The sequence below is a fragment of the Peromyscus californicus genome, unplaced genomic scaffold (genome assembly GCF_007827085.1).
Source record: "Peromyscus californicus insignis strain IS unplaced genomic scaffold, ASM782708v3 Scaffold_18__1_contigs__length_77618521, whole genome shotgun sequence".
Taxonomy (NCBI): domain Eukaryota; kingdom Metazoa; phylum Chordata; class Mammalia; order Rodentia; family Cricetidae; genus Peromyscus; species Peromyscus californicus.
In genome coordinates this window covers 62,257,927-62,280,548 of record NW_026294480.1, presented here as the reverse complement: position 1 = coordinate 62,280,548, position 22,622 = coordinate 62,257,927, and the positions used below count along the sequence as shown (strand labels likewise).

General features: G+C 40.0%; 1 protein-coding gene across 6 annotated transcripts in view; it reads left to right on the top strand.

The window, feature by feature from the left end:
- The window catches only part of Ssbp2 (single stranded DNA binding protein 2), a 266,155-nt gene that overhangs the window by 73,426 nt on the left and 170,107 nt on the right, over positions 1 to 22,622 (top strand). For 5 of the 6 annotated variants that reach the window (XM_052743609.1, XM_052743611.1, XM_052743608.1 and 2 more), the window contains exon 2: positions 13,032 to 13,104. In XM_052743609.1, the coding sequence (XP_052599569.1) occupies positions 13,032 to 13,104 (73 nt within the window). Of the gene's footprint in view, positions 1 to 13,031; positions 13,105 to 22,622 lie in introns of those variants that run through there. The other variant, XM_052743613.1, reaches the window with a different exon arrangement.

Genomic DNA, 22,622 nt, shown 5'->3' with positions numbered 1-22,622 from the left:
GTAGGGTCTCATCTAGCCAAACTCTTCCATCTGTACAGTGACATTTCTGGGATTTGCTGTGAGAAAAACTCTTCCAAAAGTTCTTTAGAGAAAACAGAAAGTGGATTTTAAGCACTAGCGTTGCTTAACAGCACATAACTAATATGCATACTTAAATGATGGTGATGTTGAAGTAGGTATAACTAAAGACTGCAGAATGCATTGTAGGTAGATAGCATTGGGACTTGCTTTTAGCAGTGTGCATTTACATGGCTTCCATGCCTTCTCATGATTTCTTTCTGAAGGGGACCCCCATACAATGGGGGCTTCCTCCTGGACCCCAGATTAGGCACAAACAACACCCAAACACCTGTTTTCACAGAGAGATCCTTTCTTAAGTGGGGAAGGAAAGTGGTTGCTGACTCAGGCAGAAAAACAGCAGCAAATGACATTTTGAGGTGTAATTTTAAGAGGAGAAAAAGGGGAGGTCTGTGTTAGAATGGGCTAGGATGCAGTGGTAAAGGAGCTAGGGGACAAGGGAGAAGGGGAGGGACAGGGGTATTTTTCCTGGGGGGACAAAAGACTGCCTCTGGATAGAGAGGAGACAGATGTGGCCCATAGGCAAACAGTGGTTTATAAAGGTAAAATGGGAAACCCTGTGTTAGGATGAGGTGTTCAGTTTTAATTGGACACTTTGGTAGTCAGCCTCAGGAGGAGGAGGTGGGTATAACTTAATAGGGAAATAACCTTGGTGGCTAGCTTTAGGAATGCAATCCAGTGGTTTTTAGCAAGGCAGAAGGAACGGGGTAGAAGGGCAAGGCCTGCCAGAGCCACATGCTCGAGTGGGGAGTGGGCAAGTGTCCCCTCACTCTGTTTATTGACTATTGAGTACTGTTCTCCTGTCTGGGGAGTGGGCGAGTGTCCCCTCACTCTGTTCATTGAGTACTGTTCTCCTGTGTGGTGTGTTCCAGGTTTTGTGTTGGTTGCTTCCAATCAAGAAAGCTGCTGTGGGCAACAGGGTTGGGTGTGGACATAAAATTTCAATTGATTTGGCACATACCAAGGGGCACAAGTGGTGGGATTGTTTGTTAAGAATTTCTTTAGTTCTTTCCTTAAGTTTTTTAGATTGTAATATAATACATCATTGTCTAAAGCGGCCAAACTGTCTTCCAAAGTTGCTGTGCAGTTTTCTGTCTCCACTAACAGTGAAGGATGTTTCTCTCGCTCTCCGACCTTGCCAGCATTTGGTATTGTCAGTGCATTCCAGTCCTAGTACTTTATTGTGTCTGCTTCCCGTTGTTAGGCACATATGTGTTCATGTTACAGTCTAATGCTTTCCATAGACTTTTACAGACATATTATTCTTTTTCTCTTTTTGCTGCTAGTTAAACTGTCATAAGCTCTTTAATAAAATCTAGAGGTAGAGTTATACTATTCTAATATACAAAGATGTTTTAAAGAAGTTCAATATTTTTGTTTTTCCTGCATGGTGCTGGGAGTTGAGCCCAAGGCCTATGTATGTGAGGCAGGCATTTGACATTGAGCTTGTCCTCAGCTCCACAGTGTCAAGGATGAGATACTTTTTGACTTTTGAAGTAATTTGGAAAGATAATTCCTATTTTTCTATCTTTGAATTTTCTGTGTAAATGGTGATAACCTTGCCTTGAATAAATACAATATAAATTTAATAAGAACTTCATTAAACATACTAATTTCAAGTGCGATCCAAATAATTTTCTTTAAAATATTTAGTGTAATTTAATGTGATGAAATTTTGTTATACAATGAAATTGAAGCAAAGACATTTAAATAGTGCTTAAGCTGATTAAAAGTAATCAAAATGGAATATTATGAAATATGAGGTCAGGTTTTAATTTTATACACTAGAAAATAAATCTAATTTCACTTCAGAAGTGAAGATGGAACCTTATCATTATGCATAGCTTGTTCCTTTTCTAAAAGGAAAACTTAACTTTGTGTTTGGAAAATGAGGCTGGATTAAATCATTTTAATGCTACTTAAGAATATTTGGTTAGTTAACAATTGTGTGCATGGAGAAGAATTTGTTATGTTGTAAAACTGACCAGTGGGAACTCAGGAGAAAACAGTGCCTCCAGCTTTTCGGTAAAGTCCTGTTTAATGTCGGTCTTTGCTGGTGCCGTAATGGTAGTGCTGCCTTGCCGTGGTGTGCTCACTGGCTAAGTGCGCTGCCAGGGGATCCCTGTTAGCAGTAATTAACCAAAGTAAATCTCCACACCCACTGTGCTGTAGAAACAAGCAGGGTTTGCTTTCTCAATCTACAGAAGGTAGCTCATTACCAATTAGTAGTGTCCCTTCTGGTGGGAAAACTGTGTAGGTCTCATTGGCTTTAAATGTATAGCGACACATTTTTAATAAAATAGTTATTCTATGACATTTTGCCTTCACTTGAGTTCTTTAAGTGACTTCTTTCCCCTTCTCTTGATCTCATGTCAAAGTTGAAGTTATAACCTTGTAGAAAACTGCAAACTTCAGAATGTCACAGGATAACAATACTCAATATTAATGAATGGTGCAGATTTATCATTACATTGATTTTTTTAAAATTAGTGCTTCATTTGTTTTCTCTGTAACAGTAACAATTCAACACAATTTCAGTAATTTGGCCAAGTCGTTTGAGTCCTGTTTATTTTGAAGCTTGTAGTACATTATTGACGGAAGAGAAGAGCAGTTGTCTGTCTTTTATGTTGCTGAAACACCGTGACCAGGGGAAAGAGTGTATTTGGGATTAGGGTTCCAGAAGGCTAGGGGCATTAGTGGCAGGAGTGCCCCCCTGTAGAAGCAGCCAAGAACTCAAATCTCAGACCACAACCAGGAAGCAGAGAGAGCTCACAGGAGCAACAGCAGGAGGCTTTGAAACCCCAAAGCCCACCCCCAGTGACATACTTCCTCCAGCAAGGTCACTCCTCCTAAGACTAACCAGACTGCACTCTCAGCTGGGGACTAATCTGCGTCTGGGGAACATTCTCATTCAACCCACCATAGTAGGGGTGTTGAGAGGGATAATTATCTTTATTCAAAGCTGCTTCTCAGGGACATTGATCTGGCTACGCATATGTATTCTTACAGGCCTGTTTTGGTTGTTAAAATCAGCTTCTATTGGTAGGGAGAGTCTGTGACAGCTTTTACTCAAGAGTTGGTTCAAGCCTGCTTCTGGAATGTGGCCCCAAGTCTCTTCTGAGGCTCCTGGTGTTCACCCAAGTCTGAGTTCCCAGCATTGTGTTTGCAATGGGAAATGGTGCTTTGCCTGTTATGGTGGAATTTCACCCCCAAAGACCTCAGTATTCCTTTTAACTAATTGTTTTACTTTTTGAGATTATACTGTAATCACATCATCCCCCCCCATCCCTGTCTTCCCTCCAAACCCTCCCCCATACTCCTTTCTGAATTTGAAAGAGAATGTTTTCCTCTATAGAGCTCTGTCTTCAGCTGCTCTGCTCTGTAAATTCCAGCTCACTCAGTGTCTTACCACCGACCCCAACTAAAGAGACTGCTCCTGTGTGTTTGGATTTCTTACTTTCTGCACCGTGTTGTGGACTGTTTTGTGGTGGAAAGAGGAGAATGTCAGGAAACAGCTAACTTGTCCCTGTTTTCTCAGCTCTGATGGCCTGCACTGCCTGTTGTCTGGACTCCAGAATCAGTTGTTTTGGGTTATACAGTTTCCAAGTTATTTACAACAGAGACTTTTAAACTTTTCCTATTTTATCCCTCATTTATCAAAGAGGAAAGCAAACCATGGCTGATGAGGCCATGGACCCTAGAGGAGAAACTACTATTGTTATTTTTTAAACCAGTCTAATTCCTGACTGCAGTCTTAATACTTATGCCCACAGATAAGTATAGCTCATCAAAGAATTTTTTTCGTAGCAGATGGAAACCATTAGAGAAAGCCACAACTGGTCAAGGGCAGAGGACAGTGACCGTGGGGTCCCTAGCCCCAACTGATTCATCTGTAACAGCACCCCTCTACCTAGGCTCAGAGGCAATCATGGAAGAGTGGGTGGAAAGAGGGACATCATGGGACATCTGCTGTGAGGTTATGTTTCTATATAAGACGGGGAAGCTGCGTCCAAGAGATGTCAACAATGTGGATGCTTAAATAAGATGCCGCCTAAATGACAGCTCCGACTGGCGTGCCCTCTTAGGGTGTCTGTTGATAAAACATCACGACCGTGACTGGGGAAAGAAAGGGTTTGCTTTAGCTCATAGCTCTGAGGCCACACTTCCTTGTTGAGGGAAGTCAGGGCAGGAACCTGGAGGCAGGAGCTGCTGCAGAGGCCGTGGAGAAGAGCTGCTCACTGGTGGCTTTCTCCTCATATCTTGATGAGCCTGTACTGATAACACACAAGACCACCAGCCCAGGAGTAGTGTCACCCACAGTGATCTGGGTCCTCCTATATCAAGGCACCAATCAAGAAAATGCATCACAGGCATGCCAACAAGGCGATCTAGTGGGGGGCCTTTTCTTAATTGAAGTTGATTCTTCCCAACTACTGGCCTGTGCCAAGTTGACTTAAAAACTAGCCAGCACACATGCCAGTATGGATGGGGATTCTCATGAGTCTTAACCTCTAAACACTGGTTCCCAGCCTTTAGATCATGATCCCTTTGGGGATCGAATGACTCCTTCACAGGGGTTGCATGTCAGATATCCTGAATATCAGATATTTACATTATGATTCATGACAGTAGCAAAATTACAGTTATGAGGCAGCAACAAAAAATAATTTTATGGTTGGAGGGGGTCACTGAAACAACTGTATTAAAGGGTCGTAGCATTAGGAAAGTTGTTTTCATCTCCTTGTGGGGGCAGACAGGAGGGTCCCAGGAGCTTGCTGTTCATCCCATCTAGGCGAGATGGTGAGTTCATTGATAGACTCAGTCTCAAAAACTAAGGTGGAGAGGGATAGGTGAAGACGGCCAGTGTCAGCATTTGTCCAACACATGTACCCGGGCACATGCCTGCACATTTATGTCCACACACATCTTTCAGTGTTGACTGATACTTTGAAAATCAATCATCAATGCTGAGAACACCACTGGTACATGGCAGAAGTATATTTAGGGCCTTTCAGAAATTGTTAGAAAGTGTTTGATAACACTAAGTCAAATTTTATTTAACCATTTTTTTTTTATGAAATAAAAGAAAGTAACTAAAATACCAGTTCTTAAAACCAAACATTCTAACATAGTAGAATCCAAAGATAACCTAGCATGATACATGAACAGGAACGATGCAAGAAAATATGAGAAGTCTTTTTTTAAAATAATTCAAACCATGTGTTTCTAAATAAGTAGAAAACTTGGTGTACGCGTTAAAAACGCTTTGCTTCCTAACAGAAAAGTCTGGAATCCGGGCTGTGTCGTTTGCGGCAGTGTTTGTTGGCATGCTGCTGTGTGGCATGGTGAGTTGCACAGTGCAGAGTGCTAATGTGTGCTCAGAACCAAGCCTGCAGTGAGGCTGCATGATGCACAAGGCAGACACTGCCAGAAGCAGCTTCAGTGAATTGCTCATTTATTTGATTTTGAATGAATTTTTGATAATTGTATATTAAAAAAATCTGTTGCCCCAAATTTCTCTACTGCCATGTTCAGCTAAGTGACTCCATTTGGGGTTACAACCCACAGCTTAGAAAGCTGGGGGACGGGGTGAGGGGAATCCAGTCCCAGTCACTCCTCCCAAGTGGAAGTTTAGTGACATTAGTTTTGGTACTAAAATTCTGAAACCAAGTCAGTTACAGGGAAACCAGTAGCATGTCACCATTGGTGCTCTGGACGTACATAACAATCTGCTGTCTGAGAAAAACACACACAGCAGACAGATCATGACTTCATCTGTGTATTTCAAAATCCCACTGCAAGGGGGGTCCTAGGACTGCCTTCAGTTTGCATGAGCCTAAACTCTGTTTTCAAGTGTGGCCTCCAGTGTTTGGAGCACACCGAATAGACGGAAAGTGTGTTTGTTTATTTAATCTTGTGTACACGTGTGTGTGCACTGCACGATACACGTGTAGAGGTCAGAGGAGGGCAGCTTGTGGGAGTTGGTTCTCTCGATTGTTCAGGTGGGTTCCAGGGATTGAACTCAGGCCATCAGTGTTTGGCAGCAAGTGCCTTTACAGCCTGAGCCATCTTGGTGGCCCTGGATGGAAATTTTATTTAAATTCTATGAGTAACTGTATTTCCACAACTGTCAATTAGTTCTTTTAATTAATTCTTATTGTATTTTTGCTCTTTGAAGTTTTCCAAAGTTGGTATTAAACATTTAACTTTTAACTTGCCTATCTGCAGGAGGCAAGTATTTTCTGTTTCTGGGTATACCCGATCATGTATTGCTTGCCTCTAGACCCAGCATGAAACAGCAGCAAAGTCATGTCATTTTTTCTGCTTAACTACCCATCTATCCAACATGAACTGTCCTGTGCCAACTGATCTTGAGAATATGAGGAAATAGACAGTTTTAGTATGACTTAAAAAAAGCTTGGTTTTAGCATTATTGTGTGGTTTCACAGTTTTTGACACTCCAAGTCTGTTTTTAAGCCTAACTGTTAATGATGAGGAAGTTTAAAAAGACAATGTTAGAAACAGATTTCTAACTTTTCACACCTCCTTAACACCAGGTCGCAAGTGCTATTAAACATTGGATCAGGCTGCTCTAGTTTCACTGCTAATAACTGCTTACAGTCCTATGAGTAGCCTTTTAGTGGCTGCCAAATGCTTCTGGAGACACCTTAGCTGGCTGTAATCTGACGAACTATTGGCATTTTCTCACCCAGGAATTCCATTTAGACACTGATATGTGCCACTGGTCAACACTGGGATTATGTAGTGCTTTAGGAAGGGAAGTGTCTTGTCTCTACCTCACATGTGTTTGAAAGACATGTAAGAGAATGTGTTCTTTATCAATAATTAAAGTAAAAATATAAATTGTTACTATCAGAAGTTTCCTTCCTCCAGGATCTGTTACCCAGATCTTTGTGGTATGGATGACCACTCTTGGATACTTCGAGGCAGGATAGGAAGTAATGAAAGGGCTGGGTGGGTCTCTCTCTGTGGTTATAAGGAAGATGGGGTGTGTGGCATTACTTGGGGTGATTCAGCAGCTCTTGGTAGAAGGAGGTGGTCATGATGGTCAAAAGTTGGTATCCTTTGGCAGTAGTCTTTGAAGACTTAGTGCCTGGAATCTGGAAGGCCTCCCTTAGGAATGAATAGGAACTGAAGACAAAGCAAAGTTAAAACAGTAAGAATCAGGGTAGGGTGTGATGTCTCAGCAACAATTTGTTGAACTCTGAAAGAATTGAACCTAATTAGTCATTTAAGGGGGTAGGGGTCCTTAAGGAAGGCCAAACTTATGTGAAGTGGATGTTTGGGGTCCCTTTCAAAGAGAAAATGTAAGTCTTCAATTAGCTGGTTTACTGTTTGTGTATGAGAGTCTATTCTTTAATGCTTTTCTGGTCATTGATGCTGGGATTTAAGGATTTAAGGTCTACACACGGGAAGTGAGATTTTTAAAAAATATATAAACTATAGAATATTGACTACTTATGACTTAAGTTTTTAAAAAATTATTTATTTATTTGTATTTCATGTACGTTGGTGTTTTGCCTGCCTGCATGTCTGTATGAGGGTGTTGGATCCTCGAGTTACAGATGGTTGTGAGCTGCCATGTGGGTGCTGGGACTTGAACCCAGGTCCTCTGGAAGAGCAGCTGGTACTATTAACCGCTGAGCCATCTCCAGCCCTACTTTCATAAAATGTTCTTCACGAATCAATCTACCATCCCTTGAGATTCCCTAATCTTGCTTTATTTCCTTTTAAAGGGGAAGAAGAAAGAGGGAAGTTGTTAGTTCCCTTTGAAGATTTTTTAATTAACAATAACGACAACAAAAACCTCACCTGAAGTATACTATACAGTAATGAACAAATTAATTTTTTTAGTTGTCTTTTTCTGCAGCAATTGGGGAACTGATGTGAAGGTGTTACCTCCATAGTGTTCTCACTGAGGAACTGTACATTATCTACTGAAAGCAAATATTAAACTATTTTTAATCAATGCTGAGCTTTTATTCGGTGTATTATAGTCATATTTGCCCCATCTCCTCCCCCAACACTTCCCAAATCTACCTCTGCCTCTCTCATAACTTTGTGTTCTCTCTCCCTCTCTCTTTCCCCCTCTTTTCCTCTCTCCCTCCCTCCCTCTCTCTGTCTCTCTCTCCCTCTCTCCCAGTAGCCATCAGCTTCACTTGAGCTATCCATATATGCATGGATTTAGGGTCATCCGCTGGAATGTGATTGAGCTACCAAGGGCCACACCATTAAAGAAAACTGATTCCCTCCCCAGAAGCCATCAGCTATTCATGGATCCTCAGGGATAGGCTTTGTGAACCCCTGCCCCATGCTAGAACGCTGACTGGTTAGTCTTGTGAAGGCGGCCACAGTTGCCGTGAGCTCATGAGGGAAGTACTTCTGCTGTTCCTAGAAGACATTGTTCACTGTGGCTCTCCCTAGTCTCTGCTCATACAATTTTCTGTCCCCTCTTTCACAGTGGTTCCTGAGACTTGGGTAGGGGATGTGATGCAGATGCTCCATTTGTGGGTGAGCATGTCACTGACATGTATTTGCTGTACTTTAACTTGTGAGTTTCCACATTAACCAGCTCCATTACACAAAGAAAAATCTCTGATGGAGCCTGGGGCCTGAACAATCTATGGGTTGAGAGATACAGATTCACAGGGCAGTTTGATACTGTGCCCATTGAGCAGAGAAATATTAGTAGATCCGTCCCTGGGACCTGTATGCCTCACCAACTACAAGTTCTTAGGCTCAGTTACAGTACCAGGTATGTGTTTCGTAGGTGGGATGGGCCTTCAGTCCAATTAGAAAGTAGTTGACTGCCTTCTTGATGTGTGCCACCATTGCACCCATGTGCATGTTGTGCCAGTGGGTCATTATTGTAGTTCCCAGAGTTCCCAACTGGGTGAGACTAATGACTTTTCTCCTACTGTCCTGAAGAGCACCTTCTCTAGTACTATGAAAACTAGCCACTAGGATGGAAATTTTCTTGGTCAGTGTCAACTTGCTTTCTTCATGTCCTGTAACCAGTGTGCATAGCAAAGAAACCAAATCTTAAGTGTTCTGAGGAGATGCTCTGCTAGAATTGGTACCTAAGAGAAAATCTTACATTTCTGTCCCTGAATGCCTTGAGAGGGTGAAACCCAGTGATTCCTTAAGTGCCATATCTATGACTGATCTAAGAGAGTCACACATTCATAGGTATTTGCTGGATACATATTCTTAAGGTACTGGACGTGGATAAACACAGTCAATATGATCATGGTAGGCTAATTGTATGAAATTAGAGGCAGTTTTTTTTCTGAAGCTGTATTTCTACATGGCCTCTACCTAGTTATGAATGTATAATGTATAACCAAAATAGTTTAAAAATTATAAATAACTATTCTTTAAATTTCAGGCTTTGTTTATTTGAATAACTTTTTCTTGCTAAATAAAAGAAGGTAGCAAAATGGAAACAAAATCGTTTGTCATCACTGACTTAAAATGAAGTGAAGCATAATTAAAGATAGTTGACTCTTGAATCTTTGATGGGCTTTTCATTCATCAAAGTAGCGTCAAGAAGAAAAGAAACTGGGTCTACCTGTTGCAGGGGCCTTTTACTACAACACTGCTATTTTATATACTTAAATGTTATTATGTCATTAGGTTAAATACCCATTTTAAAATGTATGTTATGAAAAGTACTTAAATTTCTGAAAGACCATAAAAAGAAAGAGAAACTGTTAATTCAAAAGTTTATGCTTTTCAAATATTAGTAGTTTCAATATTCTTAAAATCATCCTGTTTGATGACAACTGGATCCAAATTAAGTGTTGCTCTCATGTTGGGTGATCTTATCCACATGTATTGTGACTTACTGCACAGATGGAGAAATGTCACTCTCTAGTTCTTGAAATATTTGTCTTCAGACAACAGTGTCTTCTATTGTAGAATCTTCCTTCCAGAATTGTGCTGGCTAGTTTTATGACACAGGCTAGAGTCATTTGAAAGGAGGGAACTTCAATTGAGAAAATGACTCCATAAGATCCAGCTGTAGGGCATTTTCTTAATTAGTGATTGATGGGGGAGAGCCTAGCCCATTGTGGGTGGTGCCATCCCTGGGTTGGTGGTCATGTAAGAAAGCAGACTGAGCAAGTCATGATGAGCAAGCCAGTAAGCAGCACCCCTCCATGGCCTGTGCATCAGCTTCTGCCTCCATGTCCCTGCCCTGTTTGAGTTTCCATCCTTCAGTGAGAAACAGTGATATGGAAGTGTTAGCCAAGTAAACCCTTCCCCGCCTCCAAGTTGCTTTGGTCATGGTGTTTCATCACAGAAATAACCCTAACTAAGACAAGAACTTTCAGATATTCTTATCTTGGTGTTTTCAGTGCTGTTATTGTGGGGAGCTGTTGGAAAGTACAGAATACCTGTATCTAAAGCTAAAAACCCCTGCTGCTGCTGTGTGTGGGCTCTTCAAGAGCAGGAATCACTGGTATCCGGTGTATGACTTGGTTATATATCTCTGGATTTTAGTCAGCCAAAATTATGATAGTAATTATCTGTCAATAATGGAAGGAACATATTCTTCTATTTGGCAGATTCAGAAAACTGAGACTCAAATTTTTTTAAAAATTAAAAATAAAATTTTGAAAACAAGAACCATAAATGCAGATGGATAAGGCAAATTTAACTTTGGACATGATCAGTGTTGTTGTTTGTTTTTTTGCTCTTTGGGGGCCACCACCCAGCTCCCAAATAAATTACACATGGAGGCTTATTCTTATTTATGAATGCCTGGCCTTAGCTTGGCTTGTTTCTTGCCAGCTTTCCTTTTCTTAACTTATCCCATCTACCTTTTGCCTCTGGGCTTTTCCAGTTCTCTTACTTCTGTAACTTACTCTTACTCGGTGGCTTGCTGTGTACCTGGGTGGCTGGCCCCTGGCTTCCTCCTCCTTCTCTGACTGTTAGAAGTTAGATCTCTCCTCTTAGTTTTCTCCTTCTATATCTTCTCTCTGCCTGCCAGCCCCACCTATCTTTTCTCCTGCCTTGCTATTGACCAAACAGCTCTTTATTAGATCATCAAGTGTTTTAGACAGGCACAGTAATACAGCTTCACAGACTTTAACAAATGCAGCATAAACAAAAGTAACACACCTTAAAATAATAATCTGCAAGAGGTCAGTATAAAGGATGGAACTTGGTGAGAAACTTCAGTGGACCCTGTCGCCACTCTGCCTCTTCCCCACACGTCCATCATGGTCCCTCTGCTTCATTCTGTCTCTTTCATATTCCTCACACTTGGTAGACTAGCCTTCAGTCTTTGACACAGACCCCATCTCCTTCCTAGTGGGTACTGGTGGCTTTAGAACCAGGGCTTTACAGGTCATAAGGGATTACATGAAGCTATATTTGTTCTCATGTAGCAGTAGGGCATCTGGCCACAGGCGAGCAGTTTTGAGGCTTCACATCTATCCAGAGAGATGTTCTGTTTCTCCTTTTTCAAAGTAAAACTTGCCATCATAGTCAGTGAATCATATGATTGTGTGGCTTATGGAGAGTCAAGGTGTGCAAGATATGTGTGCTTAATGGGTGTTCAGATTTACTAGCAGCAATGTATGTTTAAACCAGAGGCACATTGCAATGCCTGTATTTCCAGTGGTGTGCTCAGGGTGAGCCACACTTCCACTGTGAGGTATGGCTTTTGAAAGAAGCTGCCATGTCCATCATGCATGCATGGGAAGGGAGCGATGCGGTCCTAAGAGTGCCATCTCACTGGAGGAACTCTTCCTTCTCAATTGTACTGTATACTCACTGCCACTGGCATACATTCATCTGTGAGTCACTTCGTGAATGTCTACCGGCGGTGCTTAGTGGGTCTCAGCAAAATATTTGTTGACTTGAAATGGAGAGGCAATTAAATGGACAGAACAACTTAATTTGAACAGGATTTTCTTTTTTGTGACAGATGCTTGGTGTGTTTTCATGGGAATGAAGAACATTATCACTTTGGCAAATGCCATCAATCTTTAATAATCAAAATTCCCTTGGCAAGAAAAGTGGTGTAGCCATACAGAATTGTGGTTATTGTTACATTGCATTATTTACGGTAAACCTGGTTCAATATTGGTAAATATACTGCAGTGGAAGCTGAACTGTTGTGAGATATCTGGGCATCTGTCCAATATATCATTAAAATACTGTCTCAAATTCATTGGGTTTGTGAATAACATCTTAACAGATCAACTGAAATCGAACCACATGGTACAGTGTAAAAATTCTGAATCCACAAGATACGGAGAACAGTATAAATATATATGACACACTCTACATTTTGTATTTGAGTAATAAATCTATATATAATTTTGTGTTAACCTTTAAACTCTTTAAGTCCCCAAATGATTAATATATTAACTTTGAAGTTTGCATGATACTCCGATTAGCTGGTGAATTTGAATGCTTTTTAAACTAAAGTATTGATTGGTCTAATAAGCAAATGAAAGATTAAGTAGAAGGTAGAAACTTCTAAACAAATGTTAACATTGATACGAAACACATTTTGAGCTGGATGTATACATAGGTGGGTTAACAATAGTGTCCACCAAAAAGGTCAAAGGTAATAAAAGCCAGTCAATTAAATTCATTTATTTTACTAATGAAAGAAAATTTTACCTTAAAATGGGATTCAGGAATTATTAATTTTTGATTTTTAAACTATTGATTATATTAAGTATAACAATATTTGAGTAAGTGAGATGATGTAAGAATAATATGTAGTTATTTTTTTCTAAAAAACAACACATTGGTATAATTAAATTTCTTTCTGAATATAGACACATTCTCATTGAAAGGGCGTGGGCAAAGGCTTATTTTCACTACTAGTGTATAAATGTCTTATATGTAGAATGATACGGATAAACATCTTAAATCTTCTCCTCTCAGTGAATGTCTCGTCTGTTTTCCAGGTTAGCGCTCTACGTATATGAATATCTGCTCCATGTAGGAGCTCAGAAATCGGCCCAAACATTTTTATCAGAGGTATGTTTTATGTATTTTTGCATTACATTTGCTATGTAAATGAATGAAAAATATACAGAATGATGATTTGAAAGTTGTTATATAGTAAGTGCTCAGGTAGCATTTTGTATAATATAATCTTTGTAGATTTTTAGGTTAAGCATTTTTAGTATCACAAAACACATTCTCTGTGCAACTCAATAACATTCTAGGAGACTTTTCAAGCCATTTACTTCCTTAGAAAGTTATCTCAGCATGGCAATAATAGTCAAGAAAGCAAATTTGCTTTAGAAGCTTCCACTAGGCCCGAGGAGATGCCTCTGTTAGTTTAATCTCCAGAACGTACATACATCAAAATGTGATTGTGGTGGTGTGCATTTCTATTCCCAGTACCGTGGAGGTGAAGAGAGGCAAACAGACCAACCAGCCCAGCCTGCTCCTCAAAGTTCAGGCCACAAGAGGGTCTGTCTCCAGAAAATGTAGATGAGGGCCAGTGAGATGGCTCTTTGGGTAAAAGTCCTTGTTGACATGCCTGATGATCTGAGTTTGATCCCCAGGACAGCATTGTGGAAGAAGAGAGCACACTCCCTCTAAGTTGTCCTCTGAGCTCCACACAAATTCCATGATGCTCATAAGTGCTGGTACACCTGTGCATGCTCACACATGGACACGTATATGTGTGTACACATTAAGCTTCCTTCCTGCACCTATTTCTAACATGTTAGCATTTGTTTGTAAGTTTTGATAACGTCGATTTGTTTGTCTTTATTTTACATGAATAAGAGTTGGTTGTTTTGAAACATTTCTGAAAATCTTAGTTCAAATTCCTGCTATTCTCTCTCTCCTTCTCTGTTCTGGTTGGATTTTGTTGTTGGAAACAGGCTGACCTCAAACTTGCCATCACACCTGCCTTAGCCTCCTGAGTGCTGGCATTACAGGCAAGTGTCTGCTCCTCTTTTACTTCTTCCAGCTCTGCATCTGAGCTTCCTTACAATAGAACTCGTAATTTTTCTTCTCTAATCTACATTATGATAGGATAATGAGGATGTTGAATTCTGTTGTGTAGTAGGCATATCATGTATCAAGGGGTATTATATTTATTATTTCAAATTCTTTTAAGAAATTTGCATGACACATCATATTATTGCCCTTTCATTAATTGGAACATGACTAACTTGGGGTCACACAAGTTAATGAGTTATGGAACTAAAAATCAAATTGTCCATGTTATTTCTACGGTCATTGGTCTTACACTTGTGTGTGCAGGAAACCCATTGCTGGTATTGCTTCGCCTGAGGGATGCCTTCCTTGTGATTCCTTTCTTCTCAAACGAGTGCATACATTAACACACAGACCAAACATTCAAATATATGACCCTGTGGTGGCCATTCTGATTCAAACCACCATAAATATCAAATAAGGAAATTGAAGAAAACACTCCCTATGTTCATGGATTGTCAGTATCAGTATAGTGAAAAATGGCCATATTATCAAGAATGATCTTCAGAAACAATGAAGATCAAAATACAACAAAATTCTTCACGGAAATAGGAAGGAATGCTGAAATTCACACGAGAGCACATAAAACCCCAGGTTACAGTTTTGAGAAAAAGAACAGCGTTAGAGACATTCAGGCACCTGGTCTCAGGTTATATTACAGGTCTGTGATAACAAAAACAGTGTAGTATTGGCCCCAAAACAGATACGTAGATTCATGAAATAGAGCACCCAAACATTAAACCCCTAAAGCGGTTTTACATGTTTGACAACCATGTAGAAAACATAGATTGAAGAACAGGAAGCATTTCCAAATATTGCTGGTAAGTCTGATTCCATACGTAGGGAAATGAAACTAAATTCTTCTTACTCTTTGCAAAACTCAGTTGCAGATGTGTGTCAGAGACCTTAATATGAGACTTGAAACGCCGTTGCGTGGAAGTATCAGGAAAACAATTCAATCATAGGCATAGATAAGGATTTTTTTTTTAAACTCCACAGCTCAGGTAATAAAACCTGGGAATTGTTGAGTGGGATAGAAGAGGTGATGGAGCTGCTGTACAGTAAGCATTCAAGTGAGCAGACACCCGCACCCAGGAGAGGTCTTTCCTAGCTAGACATCTCACAGAGAGTTAACAGCCAGAGTGTATGGAGAACTCAACAACATTCAACACCAAACACCTCTATCAATACACGAGCTAATGAGATGTCTATTTCAGAAGATGAAGCACAGATGGCTAATAATAAGAAAACCATCTCATACTTAGCAATCAGGGAAATGCACGCTAGAACTACCCTGAAGTGCCGTCTCACCCTGTAGTGGCTAAAGACAAATTCTAGTGAGAATGTGGGTAAAAATTCTAGTGGGGAGCTATGGACAGTTCCAGTGACTATGGAGATCACTTCCACAGGTTTCTCACAGAGCTAAGTACTGTATGACCCACTGCACAACTCCGTCTGGATCTGTACCTATAAGACTCTAGGTCAGTGCACCACAGATATGCTGTACATCCATGTTTATTATAACACTACCTGTTTAGATGTCCATAAATTGAAGGATAAATAAATAAAATATGGTAATATGCACAGTGAAGTTTTATTCAGTCATAAAAAAGTATAAATTTGCTATTTTCTAGGAAAATAGCTACAACTTGAGCTCATCATATTGAGTAAAATAAACCAATCTGAGAAAGGTTATATCATGTTTTCTTTCATTTGCAGATCCTAGACTTGTTGTAGGTTACATAAAAGTGTACACACACACACACACACACACACACACACACACACACACACGCACACACACTGGAAGCAGAAGGGAGGCTGGGTAAGGAAGTAGACTGGTAGATGGGTGGGGTGGAGCACATGGTCAAAGCACAAGATATACTTGAGAGAAACTGTTGTGATGCCTAGCACTGTCTACAGTGCATGTCCACCATCAGAGAAGAGTTCCGGGAAGGAGGGAGGATGTCTCCCTAGGTATAGAGTCTTCACAACGAAAAACATTAGATTTATATATTTATAGTTGTTTAAAAATATAGAACATACATTCTCTTAAGTGTTCTGAATTTCCAAATGGAAGCCAGGGGTGTGTTTGTGATATCACTTTGCTGAGCACACGCTGGAGTTCCTGATCATTTCAGTTGGTTATATTTCAGTACCTTTCTTTTTATCTCCTCACATTGTAAGTGTCTGCAATATCTAATTGCTTGTGTTTGCTGTATAGACCACTAGGCTCTGTCTTCTGGGCAGTGCTCAGTGTTGTGTTACTCTGCCTAAACCCTTCTCCTCTTACGTACCTAAAGGACTTGGATGTCATCATTCACTAGGAAGGCTTTCTCAGGATTCCCTGTCTTTAAGGTCACTGCAGCCTGCAGGGGCCCACACAGGAAGCCCAGTACATACTTGGGTAGGAGGTTTTCCTACTACCGTCTTGATGAAAGAGCCTGTGGCAGTTTAAAATAGAAGAACAGCATCATCAAGTCTATGCTATGATGTCCGTGTTCCCTGTCCCCTGACTGTAGACAGGACAGAAGAGAGAAGTGAGTGAGTGCAGTATTTAGAGCTTGGCCCCCTCCTCAGAGCTGCTTCCACGCCTCACTCTACTTGGAACACACCCAGAGCTAGAGGGTGCCCTTTGTAAAATGACTTTTTGAGCAGTTCAGTTGTATGTGACTGTTCGTGTCCTGTCAGTCCTCCCTCCTGTATCCCCAGATTTTTACCTCACTCAGAACTGTTACACAAGAAACTTAAAACAGGCAGAATGACTTATTTGGATTGAGTATTCTGATAAAGGATTGAAATAGTTACTTCAGTCTAATGTTTTCACTCAGGTTCAATGCAAAGTAGGCACTTCTTTATATTTTCAAGTTCTCCTTCAGGATCAGTGAAGTTATAATGACCATGATGTTAATTAGTTCTCCTGAGTGAAGATTACTGTGCTTGACTGTTTCTTCCACTTACATGGTTGTTAAAGCTGAAGCTGTGTCCATGGCATTTGGACAAGCAAGGTGTGTCTCTTATCAGCCCAGCCACTCAGGTGGCCTTAATCTTTGAAAAAGTGCTCCTGACCTAAGCCGTCAGAAATCTGACTGCCTCTGATGGTTTTTCTGTTGGTCACAAGGGTGAAGACCATAATTACATTAGGTCTTTTGCCTTTCTTTTTTTGTTTTTCTCTTGCCACAGAGAATTTCCCACTAGCTGTTCTCTTGAGCTGCAATTTGCCTTCTGACTTGTTGAATCCTTGCAGTTTTCCATATTGTCATTAAAACAAATCCTCCTAGATATCTTGCACTTCTTTTCAAGATATCATTTGTAATTTTTAAAACTTTTGTTACACAGAATACTGGGAAGTCTTTCCTTTCATAACCTTCTAATGACCTTTAGAATAAAACCAAAAACAAAAAAACAGCAAAGAACCATTGAGGAGTTTCCCAATAAAAATTATATATGTACATACACACATATGTATACATGTATGTATGTATATATGTATGTATTTTTCGTCTTCCTTCTAAAGCAAATCAGTGCTGTCCGATGAGACTGCTCATGGAAGGCTGCCAGTGTGGACCATTTGGTAAGGCTCCCAACAGTCACCTGACTGTGGAGAACTTGCAATGTGGCAGGGACAACTGGGAAATGTTAGCTAGCTGAATTGAAATCTGGGAGCCATATGTGAACAGAACAGCATAGTTGTAGACTATTCACTTCAAAGCATGGTCAGATTTTTCCTTCTGTTAAGTTTCTTTTGTTTCAACTTTTAAGTATTTTTATTTCACTTGCATTTATTTGCATTTAGTTTGATATGTGCATATACTTATACCTTAGAAATTAGAGGGAACACCATAGTCTTTCTAGATTAGAAATCTCAGGCATTTTATTTGAGAATGAATCAGATACCCCTGATATTCACTCAGGAACTGGTTTTATCCTTTATGTTGTTAAAATTTTTTTTAATGGTACACATTTTAAAAGTGTGAGAGAATTTAGGAAAACATAGAAAAGTTTAGAAACCATGAGCTTGAGGCCTATCGGTACACTTGTAGATTCTTGAAGGGGCATAGGTCTGCTGGAAAGGTGCCGTGAGACCAGAGCTTCAGAGAAGTGTTGTTAGTGGGGCTGTGGAGATGTATCAGCTACTAGAGTGCTTATTACACACATGAGGACCAGAGTCCATACCCTAGTTTTGACTCGCATCAAAAGCTGGGTTCAGCAGAGTTCGCCTGTACCCCAGTGCTTGGGATTTGGTGGTCAGCAAGTATATGTAGTCAATTAGTGAACTCTGGACTCAGTCAGAGACCTATCTGAGAAATACCTAAAGGACAATTTCAAGGGAATTCACAATACTGACCTCTTGTCTACACACACACACACACACACACACACACACACACACACACACACCCCTATCCCTATGTATAGGTGTTGCTGATGTCCAGAACTGTCAGCTGCTCACTTTTGGAGCCACAGGCCTGCCTGCTCGTGATGTCCTGCTAGCATCTCCTGAAGGCAGAGCTCAACAGAAAGCTAGCCCCCAGCAATGAACTAAGTAATGAAATGCCATTTCCAGAATCCCATCCCTAAATACAGAATGGTGTATATAGGGAGGTAGCTGGAACTAAGACATGGGTAAACTATGTGTACCAGTATGCTTTGAGGGTGTGTATTTATTATGTTGTTGTTGACTTCTTTTGGTTTTAGTTTTTGAGACTGAATCTTGGCAGCATCCCTGACTGGCCTGGTACTTGCCATTTAGCTAAAGTGGTCCTCAAATTCCTGGAAAGTCTCCTGTTTCAGTCACCTGAGTGCTGGGTTTATAAATGTGAGCCACAATGCCTGGCAAGTAACAGTATATCTAGTTAGAAGCATGCAAAGACGAAAAGTTAAGTAGAGGTATGCATACCTAGTTTCTGGTTGTTGACATGGACTTTTATCATCCATATTGTTCAGTACTTGGATTTTTTCTCATTGGTGTAGAAACTTGGGTTCTATTGATTTAAAAAATGTCATAATTCTCTTTTTATGCCTGTAGAATATTTCATTTTCTGAAATCTTTCATGATCTATTTTATTTTTTGATGCCCACTATAGATGACCATTCAGGTTGCTTCCTGTATTTTGCAAATGCAAAAAAAAAATGCTTAAATGTAATACATATATATATTTAAACGTATGTATATGAAAAATATGTAAAGATGTAAAATGTTATACACTTGACAATTTTTATTTATTTATTTTGTAAAGTTATGGGGATTGAGACAGTTCTTAATTTTTAAATTGGAGACTCTTTTTTTTTGGTTTTTCGAGACAGGGTTTCTCTGTGTAGCTTTGCGCCTTTTCCTGGAACTCACTTGGTAGCCCAGGCTGGCCTCGAACTCACAGAGATCCGCCTGGCTCTGCCTCCCGAGTGCTGGGATTAAAGGCGTGCGCCACCACCGCCCGGCCAAATTGGAGACTCTTAAGAACCTGATGAATAGTAAATAGGCCCTTACCTTAGAAAAATACGTATCATTTTTTTTTTGCCAACTGTTAAAGGCTTACTAATCTTGTAACCCAGTTATTGACCCAGATTAAAAATCTCTGATATAAAAACAATAACTACACATGGTTGAAAGTTTTCCTTTATTGGTAATATTTATTTTCTAATTTTCCTCAAATGAAAATGTATTGTATTTTTATACACATACACCCTTCATTTTTCATGAGATGTTTGATTAGGCTTTTTGACCATATTTATGAGATGATTCCTGGAGCATTGTTGTGTGAGATAACAAGCACATCACTTGTCCTTACACCATAAGCCAAACATCAGTTCATGTGTATTTTGTTCATGACTCAGTGTTTGGTTCTTAGCTTATTAGAAATGCTGAAAATAAACACTAGATTACATGATAGAGCCAGCATCCTCACAGACATGGACCCAAATCCAATATATGGCAGAAGAAAAGGTTTTGAGAACTGCATGGAAGTTCCAGGTGTATAGAGATTCTAGCTGGGCCTGTGGTGATAGGAAGAGAGCTGGATATGATGTTTAATCAGGAAAAAGTGTCAGAGAAGGAAAAGCCAGTCAAGACAGAGAACTTGTTGGCATAGATGCTGTCCAAGCATAGAGAAAAGCCTGGAGCCCACAGCGAGCCCTCAGTGAACCGAAGATCCGCATTTAGAACAAACGTGTTGGCTGATATGAGTACGTTCTGGCCATTTATCCATGCCGCTAATTATTAATATATGGTAGCTAAACAACAAATGCGTAAATGAATGTAATTTTTCAATGGTAGACTTCCGTTACCCCTTTCCAGAAGATAGTTGTAAATTTGGTGTGATGTGTTTTGTATACACACACTCAACTCTGCACACCCCCCCCCCCCCCTTTGCTTTCAAACAGAACATTTTCCTATTGTACATGCTGTTCTTTCAACTTGTCAAACTAGGAGAGCATGTCTTTTCCATGGAGATACAGCCTGTTCTTTGTAATGGCCTCATGCTGCTCTGGGAGTATAGGTATGAAAATTTGCAATTACATTTGCTGTTGACATTTCTTTCTTAGGTTGTTTCTGGTGTTCATTTCCCCAATCCGTTTTGCCCCTTTGTGAGAGGATTTCATTCTCTCCATAGATAAGCCCTGCGTGGCTAGTGACAATTTGGAAGTAGCGCTATCACTGGCTATGGGAACGTTCCTGGCTTCAGGTGTTGTTCATTCAGTAATGGTAAAAGGAAGGCTCTTTTTGTCTGGTAGTCTGAAGTCAGCTGCTTCTGGTACAGAACTCTAATTTGACATGGGAAAGATGAACTCTGGTCACTTTCTAGTAAATATGTTACCAGGCTGAGAGCAGTGATACATGTGATGCATTTGGGATTCTTTATGGAATAATAAGATGTAGTGCTTTAAAACCCTTGCTGATTATCTCCAGGCTTCTTCTGATACAAGACTCTATCAGGAAAACACATACTGTAGCATCTCAGAGTCCACTGTCTCTGAAAGAGCTTCTGATTGGCTGGTCGCTCAGTTAGGAGACTGCGTGGTGACGGGTGTGCGGGGCAGGTTGGACCGTGAGTCTAATCCTACCTCCAGTGCGCCTGGCACTGAGACCTCATGGCATTTCACTTTCTGTTATTAGTAAGAACAGTGGTGGTTTTGTTTCATGAGCATATTATGCAAAGCCAAGGTGAACTGGCATGAAATATGAGAACAGTATTTTGAAAACCTTGTTCTTTGTAAGATAGGGCTAATTCCAGTGCTCAGAATATTTGTGTGTTTGGGGCACATTTATGATCTTATGCCCTTTAATGAAGACACAAGTCATAAAGATCTGGTAAGGCAAAAGGTTGAGAGAGCAACAAAAATATTTTCAACTAAATTATATCTATAGGACATCAGAGTTTTATTTCTCATCAATATTAGTTAAGTAATATTCCTTAGTGTTTATGAACCAAAGGATATGAGGGACTGAAATTAACAGATACAAGGAGACAAAAATGCACAGTTTATAAAAAAATGTTACTACTTAGGGGAATTCAAATTAAAATCTACCTCACATTTATATGATGTGTTTGTGTTTATTGTTTACATTTGGTCTCCTAACTTCATTGATTGCTTGAGTATTTAGCGTTCTTAAGATTGCTGTTACATTTTGTTTGTTTATTTTGTTGGTAGTACATTAGTTGTTTACTTTAAAATTCCAGTTCATTTACACCTTATGTACTTAAGAATTCTAGACTAAGATAGGGACCCAAAAAAAGTGTGCTCAGTTCTAAATTCTGAAGCTGTGGGGCTTAGCTTCTGCTTTTGCACGCTCATGTACATTTTATGTACTTATCCATTATATAAATAAAAACACGACAGAGTTGAGACTACAGAAACTGTTAGCTTTGTATCTCTTTCATGACTCATGTGTCCTTTATCTGATTTAGTCCCCCCTAATCACCTGATTACCCTTCTGTGTTTTCATACTGAATGGTAAAGTAGCTCCACACTTACAGGTGTTTACATTATAGGCTACATAGGAGGGAGAGCATCCATTTTTTTCTTCTTTCTGAATTTGGGTGACCTTGTTTAATACTATACATTCTAAGTCCATCCATTTTCTTGCAAATTTTGTGATTTCATTTTTTTCTTTATACCTGAGTAATAATCAATTTTGTTTTTATCTGGCATTTATTTTAGTTGAAATAGAAGTATATTACTTTCTCTCTTCTTTTTCCTTCCTTCAGCTTCTCGTAGCTGCCGGCCCTGGAGCTCCTCCTAGCCCCTCCCCACACTCTCACATCAAAAGCCTTATTTTCTTTATTAATTTTTATTCTCCATTCATCTGCTGATAGCTGTCTGTCTGTTATGTTTCCTTGCTATAGGAAATAGAGCAGGAAATAGAGAAGTGCAGATATCTGTGTGGAAAGAAATACAGTGTTCTGGGCACACCCCCAGGAGTGGAATAACCACTCCATGGTCATGTGGCAGGTCTAGTTTTAACTTTCTGAGGAACCAAACTGATATCCATAATGGCTTATTAATTGGCATTCCAACCAGCAGTGAGTAGGGTCTCTTGC